The following is an 18,425-nucleotide window of genomic DNA, read 5'->3' on the forward strand; positions in this document are numbered from 1 at the left end:
ATGCTGCAAGGCAAAGACAGCGGGCACATCGACAGATTTTTCACCTCGTAGGCTCTGGGATTCAGAAGTCAGACCCTGCGACCTTTCGGTTACTGGCCCAACGCTCTTAACTTTACTGCTAGGTTACCTGCCTCTCTCTCCTCTTTCTCTCTCAATCCCTCCATTTCTCCCTCTCTCCCAGGCCTCTGATGTGATTGAGGACCTAGAACAGACAGTGGCTCAGCTCAGACAGCAGCTACAGGACAGTGAGCACAGGAGACTGAAACAACTCAGGGTAAACGTGTGTGTGTGTGTGTGTGTGTGTGTGTGTGTGTGTGAGAGAGAGAGAATGGCTTCATTCCACAACAACTGGAAGAAGTACTAAAGACTATACAGATGTGTGTCCAGAGACCCATAACCCTCAAGATCCTCTGCTGGATAGATTTTCAAGCAGATGGATGTTTTGTTTGAACGTGAATAATGGGGAAAACACATCTCACACAACAATAACTTGTTGTGCTTCTTTGTAGTTCTGTATGAATGTTTCAGACTTACTGACTTGTGTTTTACAGGACACAGAGAAGAAACTTCAACAAGAGAAAGCAGATCTGCAGCACGACGGTGAGAAAAAGGTACAATCCCTATAAATAGTTACCCACATGTCAAATCAATGTCAAATCAATGTAGTTACCCACATGTCAAATCAATGTCAAATCAATGTAGTTACCCACATGTCAAATCAATGTAGTTACCCACATGTCAAATCAATGTAGTTACCCACATGTCAAATCAATATAGTTACCCTCATGTCAAATCTATATTTGTATCGATACAATACTCTCATATCAAATTGAGATTATATGGCTGACCTCTTATTTAGTATATAGGCCCTAAATAAACAAAGAAAGTCTGTCTCACTTTGTCTTAATAAGGAGCGTCCTTTCCTCTGAGTTTTACTCTACATACAGTGGGGGAAAAAAGTATTTAGTCAGCCACCAATTGTGCAAGTTCTCCCACTTAAAAAGATGAGAGAGGCCTGTAATTTTCATCATAGGTACACGTCAACTATGACAGACAAATTGAGGAAAAGAAATCCAGAAAATCACATTGTAGGATTTTTAATGAATTTATTTGCAAATGATGGTGAAAAATATGTATTTGGTCACCTACAAACAAGCAAGATTTCTGGCTCTCACAGACCTGTAACTTCTTCTTTAAGAGGCTCCTCTGTCCTCCACTCGTTACCTGTATTAATGGCACCTGTTTGAACTTGTTATCAGTATAAAAGACACCTGTCCACAACCTCAAACAGTCACACTCCAAACTCCACTATGGCCAAGACCAAAGAGCTGTCAAAGGACACCAGAAACAAAATTGTAGACCTGCACCAGGCTGGGAAGACTGAATCTGCAATAGGTAAGCAGCTTGGTTTGAAGAAATCAACTGTGGGAGCAATTATTAGGAAATGGAAGACATACAAGACCACTGATAATCTCCCTCGATCTGGGGCTCCACGCAAGATCTCACCCCCGTGGGGGTCAATATGATCACAAGAACGGTGAGCAAAAATCCCAGAACCACACGGGGGGACCTAGTGAATGACCTGCAGAGAGCTGGGACCAAAGTAACAAAGCCTACCATCAGTAACACACTACGCCGCCAGGGACTCAAATCCTGCAGTGCCAGACGTGTCCCCCTGCTTAAGCCAGTACATGTCCAGGCCCATCTGAAGTTTGCTAGAGTGCATTTGGATGATCCAGAAGAGGATTAGGAGAATGTCATATGGTCAGATGAAACCAAAATAGAACTTTTTGGTAAAAACTCAACTCGTCGTGATTGGAGGACAAAGAATGCTGAGTTGCATCCAAAGAACACCATACCTACTGTGAAGCATGGGGGTGGAAACATCATGCTTTGGGGCTGTTTTTCTGCAAAGGGACCAGGACGACTGATCCGTGTAAAGGAAAGAATGAATGGGGCCATGTATCGTGAGATTTGCATTGAAGATGAAACGTGGCTGGGTCTTTCAGCATGACAATGATCCCAAACACACCGCCCGGGCAACGAAGGAGTGGCTTTGTAAGAAGCATTTCAAGGTCCTGGAGTGGCCTAGCCAGTCTCCAGATCTCAACCCCATAGAACATCTTTGGAGGGAGTTGAAAGTCCGTGTTGCCCAGCGACAGCCCCAAAACATCACTGCTCTAGAGGAGATCTGCATGGAGGAATGGGCCAAAATACCAGCAACAGTGTGTGAAAACCTTGTGAAGACTTACAGAAAACATTTGACCTGTGTCATTGCCAACAAAGGGTATATAACAAAGTATTGAGAAACTTTTGTTATTGACCAAATACTTATTTTCCACCATAATTTGCAAATAAATTCATTAAAAATCCTACAATGTGATTTTCTGGAGAAAAAAAAACTCATTTTGTCTGTCATAGTTGACGTGTACCTATGATGAAAATTACAGGCCTCTCTCATCTTTTTAAGTGGGAGAACTTACACAATTGGTGGCTGACTAAATACTTTTTTCCCCCACTGTAACTATGTAGGCCTACAGTGCCTAAAGTCAACTCTGTGAAACCTAAAGCCTGATCATAATTAAATTCTACCTGCCTTTCCAGCGGCCCTAGTTTGACAAACTGACTGTGGTTAAATGGGAGAGATAAAAGCCTTGGACCCACATGGTCCTGCCTAGCTCCCCTTCTACCCTTCCCTTTGATATGTTACGTCCTGCCTGTAAACTCAAAGCTGTGATTAGCAGGTCAGACTACTGCTGGACACAGGGTCCACAGGGCTCAGTGGCTGTGGGGAGGAGGGGTGGAGTGGAAAGGTGAGGGGGATTCGGAGGAGTGAGGGTTTGACATTTAGGGGGGATGGGGGTTAGCTGACCAATTGAAAGTCAAGGGAGGGTTAGAGGGGTGTAGGGTTGACCAGTTGAAGGTGAAGGAGAACAGTGTGGGGGGGGAGCTGGGGGTGGTGGTGTAAAGGTGCCCAATTTAAGGCCATAGGGGACGGGAGATGAAGTCTTGTCCTCTGAAAAGCCATGCTTAGTCGCCCCAGCTAAATCCAGCAAGGATCTTAATTGCTGCCAGACAGCGATGGCAGCGACCCCTCTCTCTTTCAAGCGTTCCCTTCAAAGCCAACGTGTTGTCATAAAAAATACCCTCATCTAATGAGTTGGTCCGGGCCAGGCCAGAGTCAGGTGGGTGAAGATGAGGTTTTAAGATGTAGGTCCAAACACCTGGTTCATCTTCAAAGTAAAGCCCTCATGTTGAAGGGCAAAGCAGTCATTCATAAAGTGGGGTGGGGGGGTAGCAGGGCTGTGTGTTTCAGGTCAGGCACCTCTGAACTGGGATACTGGACTGATACACCTGCAAGCTAGCTAGCTACCAGGTCTGGGTCTCTGTTAGCAGGGTCAGGGTGAGGGTCAATGCCATTTCACATTCTGCTGTTTCATCTTTGTGTGACTTAATTAAGTTGTTAGTTGAATAAATAGTTAAATAGCTGCATCCTTCAGTCACATTTTTTTGAGTGCAGACCCACTCTATAACATTGTATGGAAACAATGCACAGCCTTTCTCCAGCTACCAGTAAACTTGATGAAAGAATCTGTCTGTCTATACACCCTTAAGCACCTATCAGGAGACGGGCCCAGATGGCAGCTTGATGATAGGTGGAAGAGGCAACCCCAGGCTCCAGGTGGATAAGGTCATGGACAGGGGGGCTTGTTGAGTGATGGACCTGCTGTCATAGTGTCTGTCTCTGTTTCTACCCCTCTCTCACTCACTCACACAATCACACAGGTGCGTGCCCTACACAACCAGGCGGAGAAAGAGAGAGAAGAGGCCAAGAAGAAAATCTCCAAACTTGAAGAGTCACTGAAGTGAGTAGTAAAACACTGTAAATCAAATATATGTTTTATTCTTTCATTTCATCACTACTTGGGGACTTGCCATTCAGTTTGGTTCAGAACACATCAGAAACATGAGATTTGTTCACACACATCACCAACCCACAAACCCAAAATCCCAGCATATGAAAAATGTATCACAGCGAGCCAACACAGGCTTCCATCCATGCAATTATACAATGATACAATCCCCCAAAGTCACTGATTTAGAAAAATGCTTAAGCACTCAGACGTTGGTAAGTGCTAGTTACAGGGCCCGGGACACAGCTATAATTTGCAGAGCTCACCCTTGTGCAGTAATTGAAAACTGCAGTGGATATTTGAAGCTATATGAAATGTTGTCGCTTTTAGTCTCTCCATATGTGCCTGTCTGTCACATGCTGAAACATAGGAACATCCATAGAGAGTTTTTATATCTGTGCTGTGCAGTGTCCCCAGTTGTGGGGTAGTGCCCAATTCCATATTGTCGTGCACCTATCCAACCGTCTCAGATCTACAATGGCCGTGTCCGAATACCCATACTAGCATATTAAACTGCATACTATATACTCATCGTTGCATACTGTTTAGCATGTACCGTTTAGTAAAAAGTATGCAGTATGCCACTGCCGCAACGCAGTAGTGGCTCCTGACTGGCTGAATAGGTGGGGCGAGGCCGAGTCCGGGTGGATTTTTCCAAATTCAACAGACATCGCATTAACCAGACTGATAATAGATAATTTCCAATTCCATTAATTTATCTAAATGCTGAATAGAGTAGGAATGGAGTTATAGGCCTACTCAGGCTGGTTATAGGCAGACTATCACATTCGACCAACACTGAGTGTACAAAACATTAAGAACACCTTCCTAATATTGAGTTGCACCCCCCTCTTTTGCCCTCAGAACAGCCTCAATTCGTTGGGGCATGGACACTACAAGGTGTTGAAAGCATTCCACAGGTGTTCTTAATGTTTTGTACACTGTATAATGTAGTAGACCATATAGCCATCTATCCTATTGAAAAAGTTAAAAAGGACTGAAGACAGAAACTGATAAATTGGTTCCATTTCAGCATATTTATTAGTGAATGTCAGGATGACGTGTATGCGGGAAACGAAGTCAAGCGCAGGACACAGAACTACTGGCAGAACGTACTTTACTCAACACAGTAAAGAAAGTACAAAACAAAAACTCCAACCAGGGAGGAACAATAATCGCATACAACCAGCACTGCCGACCTAACGGAAAACGATCACACACAACAAACAAATGAGAGACGGGGTTTTAAAGGGAATACAATTCAACACTAATGGGACACAGGTGTAAACAATACAGACCAATCTAGACAAACACCGAAACATAGATCGGTAGTAGCTAGTACTCCGGGGACGACGAACGCCGAAGCCTGCCCGAGCAAGGAGGAGCAGCAGCCTTGGCTGAATCCGTGACAGTGAACCACTGGACAGCAACATAATCGTTGATTTAGGTAGCGCATCCCCATATCTAATTGATCAGCTGTTGTCAAAGCCGAAATGAGTATAACATCCGGGCATTTAAAGTATACTCGATTTCCACATTATCGCATACTATTAAACTAAATGTTTTCGCATATTCAAACGGCCTACTATTTAGGATGCAAGTAGGGTATTTGGAAACGGCCAGTGTGTCCTCCAGATGTGTAGTCAGCAGGGGTTAATGGCTGAGCCCGGGGAGCACTGAGGCCCCACAGGAATGCACTGGGAGACATGGAAGTGGTTAGGACTAGAAAGAGGCCTGCCAGAGAGAGAGAGAGAGCGCCTTGGCATACCTGGCCACTCTATTTCATGTCAATTAGGCTTTCTTTCTCTCGCTCTCTTGCTCCCTCTCCCTCCCTCTCTCTCTGTCTAGAATTAGTTAGACTAGCAGCCTTGTTTGACATGGTACAGTCTGACATGATGTCACCCACCCTGTGATCCGTCCCACCTATGATGTCATTGGTTGTTTGTTTACTTGTCTCAGTTGGCTGTAGCCTGTGAGATTCCACACCGCTACTTTTCTATCCTCACTTCATAATGCATAATTTGTAGTCATCACCTCATATGCCCATATTTAGTCTGAAAACGAGCAGGTGACCTTATCTTTGAAAAGGGGTGGTGGGAGGAGCCAGAGCTTTGGCTACGTCTCAATACTCTAACATGGCATCGTTTCCTGAATCCTTTCACTTGAGACCATTGATCATTGATGTCAAATCTTTGAATGTTCAAAAATATAATAACATCTAACCAAATATGGACTTCCTTTATTGCCCTCTGCTACACTATTCCAGCTACAATCACATATCATCCCCTCTGCACCTCTTCCATCTCATCCCCCCTGCACCTCTCCCATCTCATCCCCCCTGCACCTCTCCCATCTCATCCCCCTGCACCTCTCCAATCTCATCCCCCCTGCACCTCTCCCATCTCATCAACCCTGCACCTCTCCCATCTCATCAACCCTGCACCTCTCCCATGTCATCCCCCCGCACCTCTCCCATCTCATCAACCCTGCACCTCTCCCTCCATCCCTCCCTTCCACCCTCCATTCCTCGGTTAATTTCTCCCTCGCTCCATCCCTCCCACCAGATGTTGAGCTGACTGAGCTACTCCTATCAGGCATTCCCTCCTCTCCTTTTCTCAGTCTGCTATCGTTCCATTACAGTAGAGTACAGTCAGAGCACTGCTGACAGGCTAGGCAGGGTCTGATCCAGGGCCTCCTAATGCTGCATGCATTCCTCACACTAATTAATACCATACATTACCACATTACCGGCTCATACACAGATTACACTGCCTCTAATGAAAGTAGAATGTGTTCTGCACAATTAAATGTCTAAGCTCACCCAATCCTAACGGCCCAGAACTTAGCCCCAGTTCTAGCCCCAGCCTCGGCTCCTGCCCCAGACCCAGTCTCAGTCTCAGTCTCCTAACGGCCCCGGAACGCAGCCCTGCCCCAGACCAAGTCTCAGCCCTTACCTCAGCCCCAGTCTCCTAACGGCCCGGAACGCAGCCCCTTTCCCAGACCAAGTCTCAGCCCTTACCTCAGCCCCAGTCTCCTAACGGCCCCGGAATGCAGCCCCTTTCCCAGACCAAGTCTCAGCCCTTACCTCAGCCCCAGTCTCCTAACGGCCCCGGAACGCAGCCCCTTTCCCAGACCAAGTCTCAGCCCTTACCTCAGCCCCAGTCTCCTAACGGCCCCGGAACGCAGCCCTGCCCCAGACCCAGTCTCAGCCCTTACCTCAGCCCCAGTCTCCTAACGGCCCCGGAACGCAGCCCCTTTCCCAGACCAAGTCTCAGCCCTTACCTCAGCCCCAGTCTCCTAACGGCCCCGGAACGCAGCCCCTTTCCCAGACCAAGTCTCAGCCCTTACCTCAGCCCCAGTCTCCTAACGGCCCCGAACGCAGCCCCTTTCCCAGACCAAGTCTCAGCCCTTACCTCAGCCCCAGTCTCCTAACGGCCCCGGAACGCAGCCCTGCCCCAGACCCAGTCTCAGCCCTTACCTCAGCCCCAGTCTCCTAACGGCCCCGGAACGCAGCCCTGCCCCAGACCCAGTCTCAGCCCTTACCTCAGCCCCAGTCTCCTAACGGCCCCGAACGCAGCCCTGCCCCAGACCAAGTCTCAGCCCCTTACCTCAGCCCCAGTCTCCTAACGGCCCCGGAACGCAGCCCCTGCCCCAGACCCAGTCTCAGCCCTTACCTCAGCCCCAGTCTCCTAATGGCCCCGAACGCAGCCCCTTTCCCAGACCAAGTCTCAGCCCTTACCTCAGCCCCAGTCTCCTAACGGCCCCGGAACGCAGCCCCTTTCCCAGACCAAGTCTCAGCCCTTACCTCAGCCCCAGTCTCCTAACGGCCCCGGAACGCAGCCCCTTTCCCAGACCAAGTCTCAGCCCTTACCTCAGCCCCAGTCTCCTAACGGCCCCGGAACGCAGCCCCTTTCCCAGACCAAGTCTCAGCCCTTACCTCAGCCCCAGTCTCCTAACGGCCCCGGAACGCAGCCCCTTTCCCAGACCAAGTCTCAGCCCTTACCTCAGCCCCAGTCTCCTAACGGCCCCGGAACGCAGCCCCTTTCCCAGACCAAGTCTCAGCCCTTACCTCAGCCCCAGTCTCCTAACGGCCCGGAACGCAGCCCCTTTCCCAGACCAAGTCTGAGCCCTTACCTCACCCCAGTCTCCTAACGGCCCCGGAACGCAGCCCCTTTCCCAGACCAAGTCTCAGCCCTTACCTCAGCCCCAGTCTCCTAACGGCCCCGAACGCAGCCCCTTTCCCAGACCAAGTCTCAGCCCTTACCTCAGCCCCAGTCTCCTAACGGCCCCGAACGCAGCCCCTTTCCCAGACCAAGTCTCAGCCCTTACCTCAGCCACAGTCTCCTAACGGCCCCGAACGCAGCCCCTTTCCCAGACCAAGTCTCAGCCCTTACCTCAGCCCCAGTCTCCTAACGGGCCCGGACGCAGCCCCTGCCCCAGACCAAGTCTCAGCCCTTACCTCAGCCCCAGTCTCCTAACGGCCCCCGGAACGCAGCCCCTGCCCCAGACCAAGTCTCAGCCCTTACCTCAGCCCCAGTCTCCTAACGGCCCCCGAACGCAGCCCCTTTCCCAGACCAAGTCTCAGCCCTTACCTCAGCCCCAGTCTCCTAACGGCCCGGAACGCAGCCCTGCCCCAGACCCAGTCTCAGCCCTTACCTCAGCCCCAGTCTCCTAACGGCCCGAACGCAGCCCCTTTCCCAGACCAAGTCTCAGCCCCTTACCTCAGCCCCAGTCTCCTAACGGCCCCGGAACGCAGCCCCTTTCCCAGACCAAGTCTCAGCCCTTACCTCAGCCCCAGTCTCCTAACGGTCCCGGAACGCAGCCCCTTTCCCAGACCAAGTCTCAGCCCCAGTCTCCTAACGGCCCGGAACGCAGCCCTGCCCCAGACCCAGTCTCAGCCCTTACCTCAGCCCCAGTCTCCTAACGGCCCCGGAACGCAGCCCTGCCCCAGACCCAGTCTCAGCCCCAGTCTCCTAACGGCCCGGAACGCAGCCCTGCCCCAGACCCAGTCTCAGCCCCAGTCTCCTAACGGCCCGGAACGCAGCCCTGCCCCAGACCAAGTCTCAGCCCTTACCTCAGCCCCAGTCTCCTAACGGCCCGGAACGCAGCCCTGCCCCAGACCAAGTCTCAGCCCTTACCTCAGCCCCAGTCTCCTAACGGCCCCGAACGCAGCCCTGCCCCAGACCCAGTCTCAGCCCCTACCTCAGCCCCAGTCTCCTAACGGCCCGGAACGCAGCCCCTTTCCCAGACCAAGTCTCAGCCCTTACCTCAGCCCCAGTCTCCTAACGGCCCCGGAACGCAGCCCCTTTCCCAGACCAAGTCTCAGCCCTTACCTCAGCCCCAGTCTCCTAACGGCCCCGGAACGCAGCCCTGCCCCAGACCCAGTCTCAGCCCCAGTCTCCTAACGGCCCGAACGCAGCCCTGCCCCAGACCCAGTCTCAGCCCTTACCTCAGCCCCAGTCTCCTAACGGCCCCGGAACGCAGCCCTGCCCCAGACCCAGTCTCAGCCCCAGTCTCCTAACGGCCCGGAACGCAGCCCTGCCCCAGACCCAGTCTCAGCCCCAGTCTCCTAACGGCCCGGAACGCAGCCCTGCCCCAGACCCAGCCCCAGTCTCCTAACGGCCCGGAACGCAGCCCCTGCCCCAGACCAAGTCTCAGCCCCAGTCTCCTAACGGCCCGGAACGCAGCCCTGCCCCAGACCCAGCCCCAGTCTCCTAACGGCCCGGAACGCAGCCCTGCCCCAGACCCAGCCCCAGTCTCCTAACGGCCCCGGAACGCAGCCCTTACCTCAGCCCCAGTCTCCTAACGGCCCGGAACGCAGCCCTGCCCCAGACCAAGTCTCAGCCCTTACCTCAGCCCCAGTCTCCTAACGGCCCGGAACGCAGCCCTGCCCCAGACCCAGTCTCAGCCCTTACCTCAGCCCCAGTCTCCTAACGGCCCGGAACGCAGCCCTGCCCCAGACCCAGTCTCAGCCCCAGTCTCCTAACGGCCCGAACGCAGCCCTGCCCCAGACCAAGTCTCAGCCCTTACCTCAGCCCCAGTCTCCTAACGGCCCGAACGCAGCCCTGCCCCAGACCCAGTCTCAGCCCTTACCTCAGCCCCAGTCTCCTAACGGCCCGGAACGCAGCCCTGCCCCAGACCAAGTCTCAGCCCTTACCTCAGCCCCAGTCTCCTAACGGCCCGGAACGCAGCCCTGCCCCAGACCAAGTCTCAGCCCTTACCTCAGCCCCAGTCTCCTAACAGCCCGGAACGCAGCCCTGCCCCAGACCCAGTCTCAGCCCTTACCTCAGCCCCAGTCTCCTAACGGCCCGGAACGCAGCCCTGCCCCAGACCAAGTCTCAGCCCTTACCTCAGCCCCAGTCTCCTAACGGCCCGGAACGCAGCCCTGCCCCAGACCAAGTCTCAGCCCTTACCTCAGCCCCAGTCTCCTAACGGCCCGGAACGCAGCCCTGCCCCAGACCAAGTCTCAGCCCTTACCTCAGCCCCAGTCTCCTAACGGCCCCGGAACGCAGCCCTGCCCCAGACCAAGTCTCAGCCCCTTACCTCAGCCCCAGTCTCCTAACGGCCCGGAACGCAGCCCTGCCCCAGACCAAGTCTCAGCCCTTACCTCAGCCCCAGTCTCCTAACGGCCCGGAACGCAGCCCTGCCCCAGACCCAGTCTCAGCCCCAGTCTCCTAACGGCCCCGGAACGCAGCCCTGCCCCAGACCCAGTCTCAGCCCCAGTCTCCTAACGGCCCCGAACGCAGCCCTGCCCCAGACCCAGTCTCAGCCCCAGTCTCCTAACGGCCCGGAACGCAGCCCTGCCCCAGTCTCCTAACGGCCCGGAACGCAGCCCTGCCCCAGTCTCCTAACGGCCCGGAACGCAGCCCTGCCCCAGACCAAGTCTCAGCCCCAGTCTCCTAACGGCCCGGAACGCAGCCCTGCCCCAGACCCAGTCTCAGTCTCCTAACGGCCCGGAACGCAGCCCTGCCCCAGTCTCCTAACGGCCCGGAACGCAGCCCTGCCCCAGTCTCCTAACGGCCCGGAACGCAGCCCTGCCCCAGTCTCCTAACGGCCCGAACGCAGCCCTGCCCCAGTCTCCTAACGGCCCGGAACGCAGCCCTGCCCCAGTCTCCTAACGGCCCGGAACGCAGCCCTGCCCCAGTCTCCTAACGGCCCGGAACGCAGCCCTGCCCCAGTCTCCTAACGGCCCGGAACGCAGCCCTGCCCCAGTCTCCTAACGGCCCGGAACGCAGCCCTGCCCCAGTCTCCTAACGGCCCGGAACGCAGCCCTGCCCCAGTCTCCTAACGGCCCGGAACGCAGCCCTGCCCCAGACCCAGTCAAGCCTGTTTACCGTACTGTACTCTCGACTAGGGCTGTGGCAGTTATGGCATTTTGTCAGCCGGTGATTGTCAAGCAAATAACTGCCGGTCTCACGGTAATTGACCGTAATTAACATAAACACATTTAGCATCTCCTGGCTTCAACGCATATCCTACAAGCCACTGATGCAGACCTTTGGAACATCTACATTTTTAAAAAGTCTAATAAATCTATGTAATATAGCCTACACCATCACAATAAATCCATTATTTATTTTAGACAGGTCTAAATAAATATGATATTTTTCATTTATTTTATTTCACCTTTATTTAACCAGGTAAGCCAGTTGTGAACAAGTTCTCATTTACAACTGTGACCTGGCCAAGATAAAGCAAAGCAGTGCAATAAAAACAACAACAACACAGAGTTACATATGGGGTAAACAAAACGTACAGTCAAAAACACAATAGAAAATCTATATAGAGTGTGTGCAAATTTAAGGGTTACTCCGTAGCAATGCAAATATCACGGTACAGCTATATGGACACTCAATCATTACGCTATTTTTTATTGGTAAATTTACAAACATATATAATGATAAATAGACTTGAAACTTGTATCTCATTATGGTGTATGGTGAAATAAGTATAGCCAGTTATAATTGTAATGGCTTAGCTGATATTAACAAAAGAAGAACAATATTTACATGGCTCAAAGAGAAGGAATATAATATCTATTGTATACAGGAAACTCATTCAACAATTCGAGATGAAGTAGCGTGGAAAAAAGAATGGGGGGGGAAATATACTTCTCCCATGGACAAAGAAATTCAAAAGGGGTGATGATATTAATTAATAGTAATTTCGATCCGAATGTGCAAATTGTCTAAATAGATACGCAAGGTAGATGGATTATTTTAAATATGTTATTGGACCATAAACAGATATGCCTCATTAACCTTTACGGACCAAATAATGATGATCCACAATTCTTTGACAATATATATAATAAATTATCAAGCTTGCAAGCAACTCAAGACAATATTATTATGGTGGGGGATTATAATACTGTTTTAAATAGCTCAATGGACCGTAAAGGAAATCACACCACAAACAATCACCCACATGCTCTTAAGGAAATTGTGAATGTCATGGATACATTAGAACTAGTAGATATATGGAGGCTTAAATATACTGATCTAGTGAGATATACATGGCGGAGACTGAATCAAGCTAGTCGTCTTGACTTCTTTCTTATCTCATTCTCGTTGGCACCAAAAGTTTAAAAAAGTGTTGATAGGGGACAGAATGCGGTCGGACCATCATATAATAGGCATATACATTACTCTTACTGAATTTCCACGTGGGCGAGGATATTGGAAATTTTATCAAAGCCTATTGGATGATAATTTATTTATAATTAGAACAAAGGAATTTATAACTGACTTTTTCCAACATAACATAGGTACAGCGAATCCCCTTATTGTATGGGACACCTTTAAATGTGCCTTTAGAGGCCATGCAATTCAGTACTCATCTCGAAAACAAAAGCAATTTAGGTCAAAAGAGTTTATACTAAGAAAGGAAATAGAAAGTCTAACAGAACAGATAGATGGCAATAAAAACTGTAACATAGAGGCTCAGAATAAATTAGAGGAAAAACAAAAAGAAATGGAGAAACTTATTCAAGAAAGATCAAGTGTAATATATTATAAAAATAAAGCAAATTGGATGGAATATGGGGAAAAATGCACAAAATTCTTTTTTAATCTTCAACATAGGAATGCTACCAAAAAGAACTTAATGAAACTGGTTACAATTGACGGAGTCACCCATAATTCACCAAATGATATTTTGAAGGAAGAAACAAAGTACTTTAAGCATATGTTTTCTTTTCAGTCGCCTCCATCTCCTCTAACTGAAGCTAATTGTAGAGATTTTTTTCTATTGATAATGTCAAATTAACAGCCACACAGAAAGACTCATGTGAAGGTGAAATTACAGAGGAGGAACTTCTGGATGCAATTAAAGACTTTAAGTCCGGGAAAACTCCAGGGTTGGATGGCATACCAGTCGAGGTATACCAAACCTTTTTTTTATATACTAAGAGGACCGTTATTAGCATGTTTTAACCACTCCTATGTAAATGGTAGATTATCTGACACTCAAGAAGAAGGTCTGATCTCATTATTACTGAAACAGGATACAAGTGGAAAAATATAAAGATCCAGTCCATTTACAAAATTGGAGGCCCCCTTACACTTCAGTGTTGTGATGCAAAAATCCTAGCAAAATGTATAGCGCATAGAATTAAAAAGGTATTGTCGGATATTATTCATTCTAATCAGACAGGTTTTTTACATGGAAGATACATTGGAGATAATATAAGGCAAGTATTGGAAACAATAGAACACTATGGAAAATATGGGAAACCAGGCCTGCTATTCATAGCAGACTTCGAAAAGGCATTTGATAAAGTTCGACTGGGGTTTATATATAAATGCCTGGAGCATTTCAATTTTGGAGAATCTCTTATAAAATGGGTCAAAATCATGTATAGTAACCCTAGGTGTAAAATAGTAAATAATGGCTATTTCTCAGAAAGTTTTAAACTGTCAAGAGGAGTGAAACAAGGTTGTCCACTATCGGCATATCTATTTATTGTGGCCATCGAGATGTTAGCTATTAAAATCAGATCCAATAATAATATCAGAGGATTAGAAATACAGGGCTTAAAAACAAAGGTGTCATTGTACGCTGATGATTCATGTTTTCTTTTAAATCAACAACTAGAATCCCTCCACAGCCTCATAGAGGATCTAGATACATTTTCTAACCTCTCTGGATTACAACCAAATTATGACAAATGTACTATATTACGTATTGGATCACTAAAAAATAATAATTTTACATTACCATGTAGTTTACCAATAAAATGGTCTGATGGTGATGTGGATATACTCGGAATACATATCCCAAAGGAAATAAATGATCTCACTTCAATACATTTTAATAGAAAGTTAGCAAAAATAGATAAGATCTTACTACCATGGAAAGGAAAATACCTGTCAATTTGTGGAAAAATCACCCTGATTAACTCTTTAGTATTATCCCAGTTTACCTATTTGCTAATGGTCTTGCCTACGCCTAGCGAACAGTTTTTTAAATTATATGAGAAAAAAATATTCAATTTTATTTGGAACGGCAAGCCAGACAAAATTAAAAGAGCATATTTATATAATGAATATGAATTCGGAGGACAGAAATTATTAAATATTAAAGCATTAGACCTATCACTAAAAGCTTCAGTCATACAAAAGTTATACTTAAATCCGAACTGGTTCTCAAGCAAATTAGTAAGATTGTCTCACTCAATGTTCAAGAAAGGCATTTTTCCCTTTATTCAGATTACAACCTCTCACTTTCAGTTATTTGAAAAGGAAATAATCTCCCAAATGTCACTATTTCTAAAACAAGCCATAGAAAGTTGGTTGCAATTTCAATTTAATCCTCTGGAAACGACAGAACAAATAATGCAACAAATATTGTGGTTAAATTCAAATATACTAATTGACAAAAAAACTTTATTTTTTGACAGAATGTTTAAAAAAGGTGTAATCTTCGTAAATGATATCATCGGTAGGACTGGTGGAGTTATGTCGCACATGCAGCTAACAAAAACATATGGAAATGTCTGCTCTACCCAAAATTACAACCAAATAATTGCAGCCTTACCGCAAAAGTGGAAGAGGAAAGTGGAAGGGGGAGAAAGTAAGGAACTTGTCTGTCGGCCTTGCATTAAAGAACATAATTGGTTAAGGAAAACTGTGATAAATAAAAAAGTATATCAGTTTCACTTAAGGACCAAAGGATTGACAGCCGTCCCATATAGATTGCAAAGTATTTGGGAAGAGATCTTTGACGTACCGATCCCATGGCATAATGTTTATGAACTGACACGCAAAACGACACCGGATTCAAAAATTAGAATCTTTCAATTTAAATTATTATATAAAATTCTTGCTACCAATAGAATGTTATTTATATGGGGGATACAATCTTCCCAGCTTTGCAGATTTTGCTGTGAAGAGACAGAATCATTAGATCATTTGTTTTGGTTCTGTCCATTTGTAGCTTGTTTTTGGACACAGGTCCAGGAATGGCTAAAGGATTGCAATATTTACCTGGAACTAACCTTTGCAGATGGCATTACTGGGTGATCTGAAAAGTCATAGTCAATCAATCAATAATATAATAATACTTTTAGCAAAAATGTTTATTTTTAATTCACAATCTGTAGAAGCAATGAGAATAGAAAGGTTCAGAACTTTTGTAAAACATCACAGTACGGTTGAAATATATATGGCAAATAGAAATCCTATATGGATGGTGTTAAGAGATTGATGGGAGGTATTGAATAGAGTTGAAGGATGGGACTAATAACAAATAACAACAAATAATAACAAAGATAGCTAATAATGTAAGCATACTGTGTCCATAATAAGTATATAGGTTGTATGTTGGGAGCTTTTGGGAAAGAGCACAGTTAGAAAGATATGGCATATAGAAGCAAACCAGATGGACATCATGAAAATGATCGGAGAGGTTGAGACTGGAAGAAGTTCAGGAGCAAAATATATATATATATATATATATATATATATATATATATATATATATATATATATATATATATATATATATATATATATATACAGTGGGGAGAACAAGTATTTGATACACTGCCTATTTTGCAGGTTTTCCTACTTACAAAGCATGTAAAGGTCTGTAGTTTTTATCATAGGTACACTTCAACTGTGAGAGACGGAATCTAAAACAAAAATCCAGAAAATCACATTGTATGATTTTTAAGTAATTAATTTGCATTTTATTGCATGACATAAGTATTTGATACATCAGAAAAGCAGAACTTAATATTTGGTACAGAAACCTTTGTTTGGAATTACAGAGATCATATGTTTCCTGTAGTTCTTGACCAGGTTTGCACACACTTCAGCAGGGATTTTGGCCAACTCCTCCATACAGACCTTCAGGTTTCAGGGCTGTCGCTGGGCAATACAGACTTTCAGCTCCCTCCAAAGATGTTCTATTGGGTTCAGGTCTGGAGACTGGCTAGGCCACTCCAGGACCTTGAGATGCTTCTTACGGAGCCACTCCTTAGTTGCCCTGGCTGTGTGTTTCGGGTTGTTGTCATGCTGGAAGACCCAGCCACGACCCATCTTCAATGCTCTTACTGAGGGAAGGAGGTTGTTGGCCAAGATCTCGCGATACATGGCCCCATCCATCCTCCCCTCAATACGGTGCAGTCGTCCTGTCCCCTTTGCAGAAAAGCATCCCCAAAGAATGATGTTTCCACCTCCATGCTTCATGGTTGGGATGGTGTTATTGGGGTTGTACTCATCCTTCTTCTTCCTCCAAACACGGCGAGTGGAGTTTAGACCAAAAAGCTATATTTTTGTCTCATCAGACCACATGACCTTCTCCCATTCCTCCTCTGGATCATCCATTGGCAAACTTCAGACGGGCCTGGACATGCGCTGGCTTGAGCAGGGGGACCTAGCTTGCGCTGCAGGATTTTAATCCATGACGGCGTAGTGTGTTACTAATGGTTTTCTTTGAGACTGTGGTCCCAGCTCTCTTCAGGTCATTGACCAGGTCCTGCTGTGTAGTTCTTGGCTGATCCCTCACCTTCCTCATGATCATTGATGCCCCACGAGGTGAGATCTTGCATGGAGCCCCAGACCGAGGGTGATGACCGTCATCTTGAACTTCTTCCATTTTCTAATAATTGCGCCAACATTTGTTGCCTTCTCACCAAGCTGCTTGCCTATTGTCCTGTAGCCCATCCCAGCCTTGTGCAGGTCTACAATTTTATCCCTGATGTCCTCACACAGCTTTCTGGTCTTGGCCATTGTGGAGAGGTTGGAATCTGTTTGATTGAGTGTGTGGACAGGTGTCTTTTATACAGGTAACGAGTTCAAACAGGTGCAGTTAATACAGGTAATGAGTGGAGAACAGGAGGGCTTCTTAAAGAAAAACTAACAGGTCTGTGAGAGCCGGAATTCTTACTGGTTGGTAGGTGATCAAATACTTATGTCATGCAATAAAATGCTAATAAATTATTTAAAAATCATACCATGTGATTTTCTGGATTTTTGTTTTAGATTCTGTCTCTCACAGTTGAAGTGTACCTATGATAAAAATTACAGAACTCTACATGCTTTGTAAGTAGGGAAAACCGCAAAAATGGGCAGGTAATCAAATACTTGTCCCCCCCACTGATATATATATATATATAATAGAATTATTGTAAAATTAACTCTGTCCATAAGGTGTAGATAGTAAGTATAGACCGGAAGTAGAGGCCTGGGCATTGTTGTTCACTAATTTACTCCAAGTAGGGAAAGGATGGTGGGGTTGAAAAGTAATAAAGGGGAGTATATATATAAAAAATATATATAAACAAAACATGGGGGATTGGAAGTGATGCAGACAATTACATTGATAGAAGATACACTCTATCTGCAATATTAAGCTGATCCATTCCCCCCCAAAAAAAAAATATATACATAAAATAAGTTATGGAGGTAAGGCAATAAATAGGCAATAGTGCAAAAATAATTACAATTTAGTATTAACACTGGAGTGATAGATGTGCAGAAGATTATGTGCAAATAGAGATACTGGGGTTCAAATGAGCAAAATAAATAACAATATGGGGATGAGGTAGTTGGGTGGGCTAATTACAGATGGGCTGTGTACAGGTGCAGTGATCGGTAAGCTGCTCTGACAACTGATGCTTAAAGTTAGTGAGGGAGATAAGTGTCTCCAGCTTCAGAGATTTTTGCAGTTCGTTCCAGTCATTGGCAGCAGAGAACTGGAAGGAATGGTGGCCAAAGGAGGTGTTGTCTTTGGGAATGACCAGTGAGATATACCTGCTGGAGCGCATACTACGGTAGGTGGGTGTTGCTATGGTGACCAATGTGCTAAGATAAGGCGGGGATTTGCCTAGCAGTGATTTATAGATCACCTGGAGCCAGTGGGTTTGGCGACGAATATGTAGTGAGGGCCAGCCAACAAGAGCGTACAGGTCACAATGGTGGGTAGTATATGGGGCTTTGGTGACAAAACGGATGGCACTGTGATAGACTACATCCAATTTGCTGAGTAGAGTGTTGGAGGCTATTT

The 18,425-nt window shown here is 46.8% G+C and overlaps 1 protein-coding gene across 1 annotated transcript in view; it reads left to right on the forward strand.

Annotated features, from left to right (window-relative positions):
- Positions 1–18,425, forward strand: part of LOC121551829 (centrosomal protein of 112 kDa-like) — a 194,055-nt gene that overhangs the window by 48,859 nt on the left and 126,771 nt on the right. Inside the window, exons 15-17 of the mRNA XM_045210708.1 lie at positions 182–274; positions 552–611; positions 3,787–3,866. Coding sequence (XP_045066643.1) covers positions 182–274; positions 552–611; positions 3,787–3,866 — 233 coding nt within the window. The remainder of the gene's footprint in view (positions 1–181; positions 275–551; positions 612–3,786; positions 3,867–18,425) is intronic.

Source organism: Coregonus clupeaformis, chromosome 35 (genome assembly GCF_020615455.1).
Source record: "Coregonus clupeaformis isolate EN_2021a chromosome 35, ASM2061545v1, whole genome shotgun sequence".
NCBI lineage: Eukaryota > Metazoa > Chordata > Actinopteri > Salmoniformes > Salmonidae > Coregonus > Coregonus clupeaformis.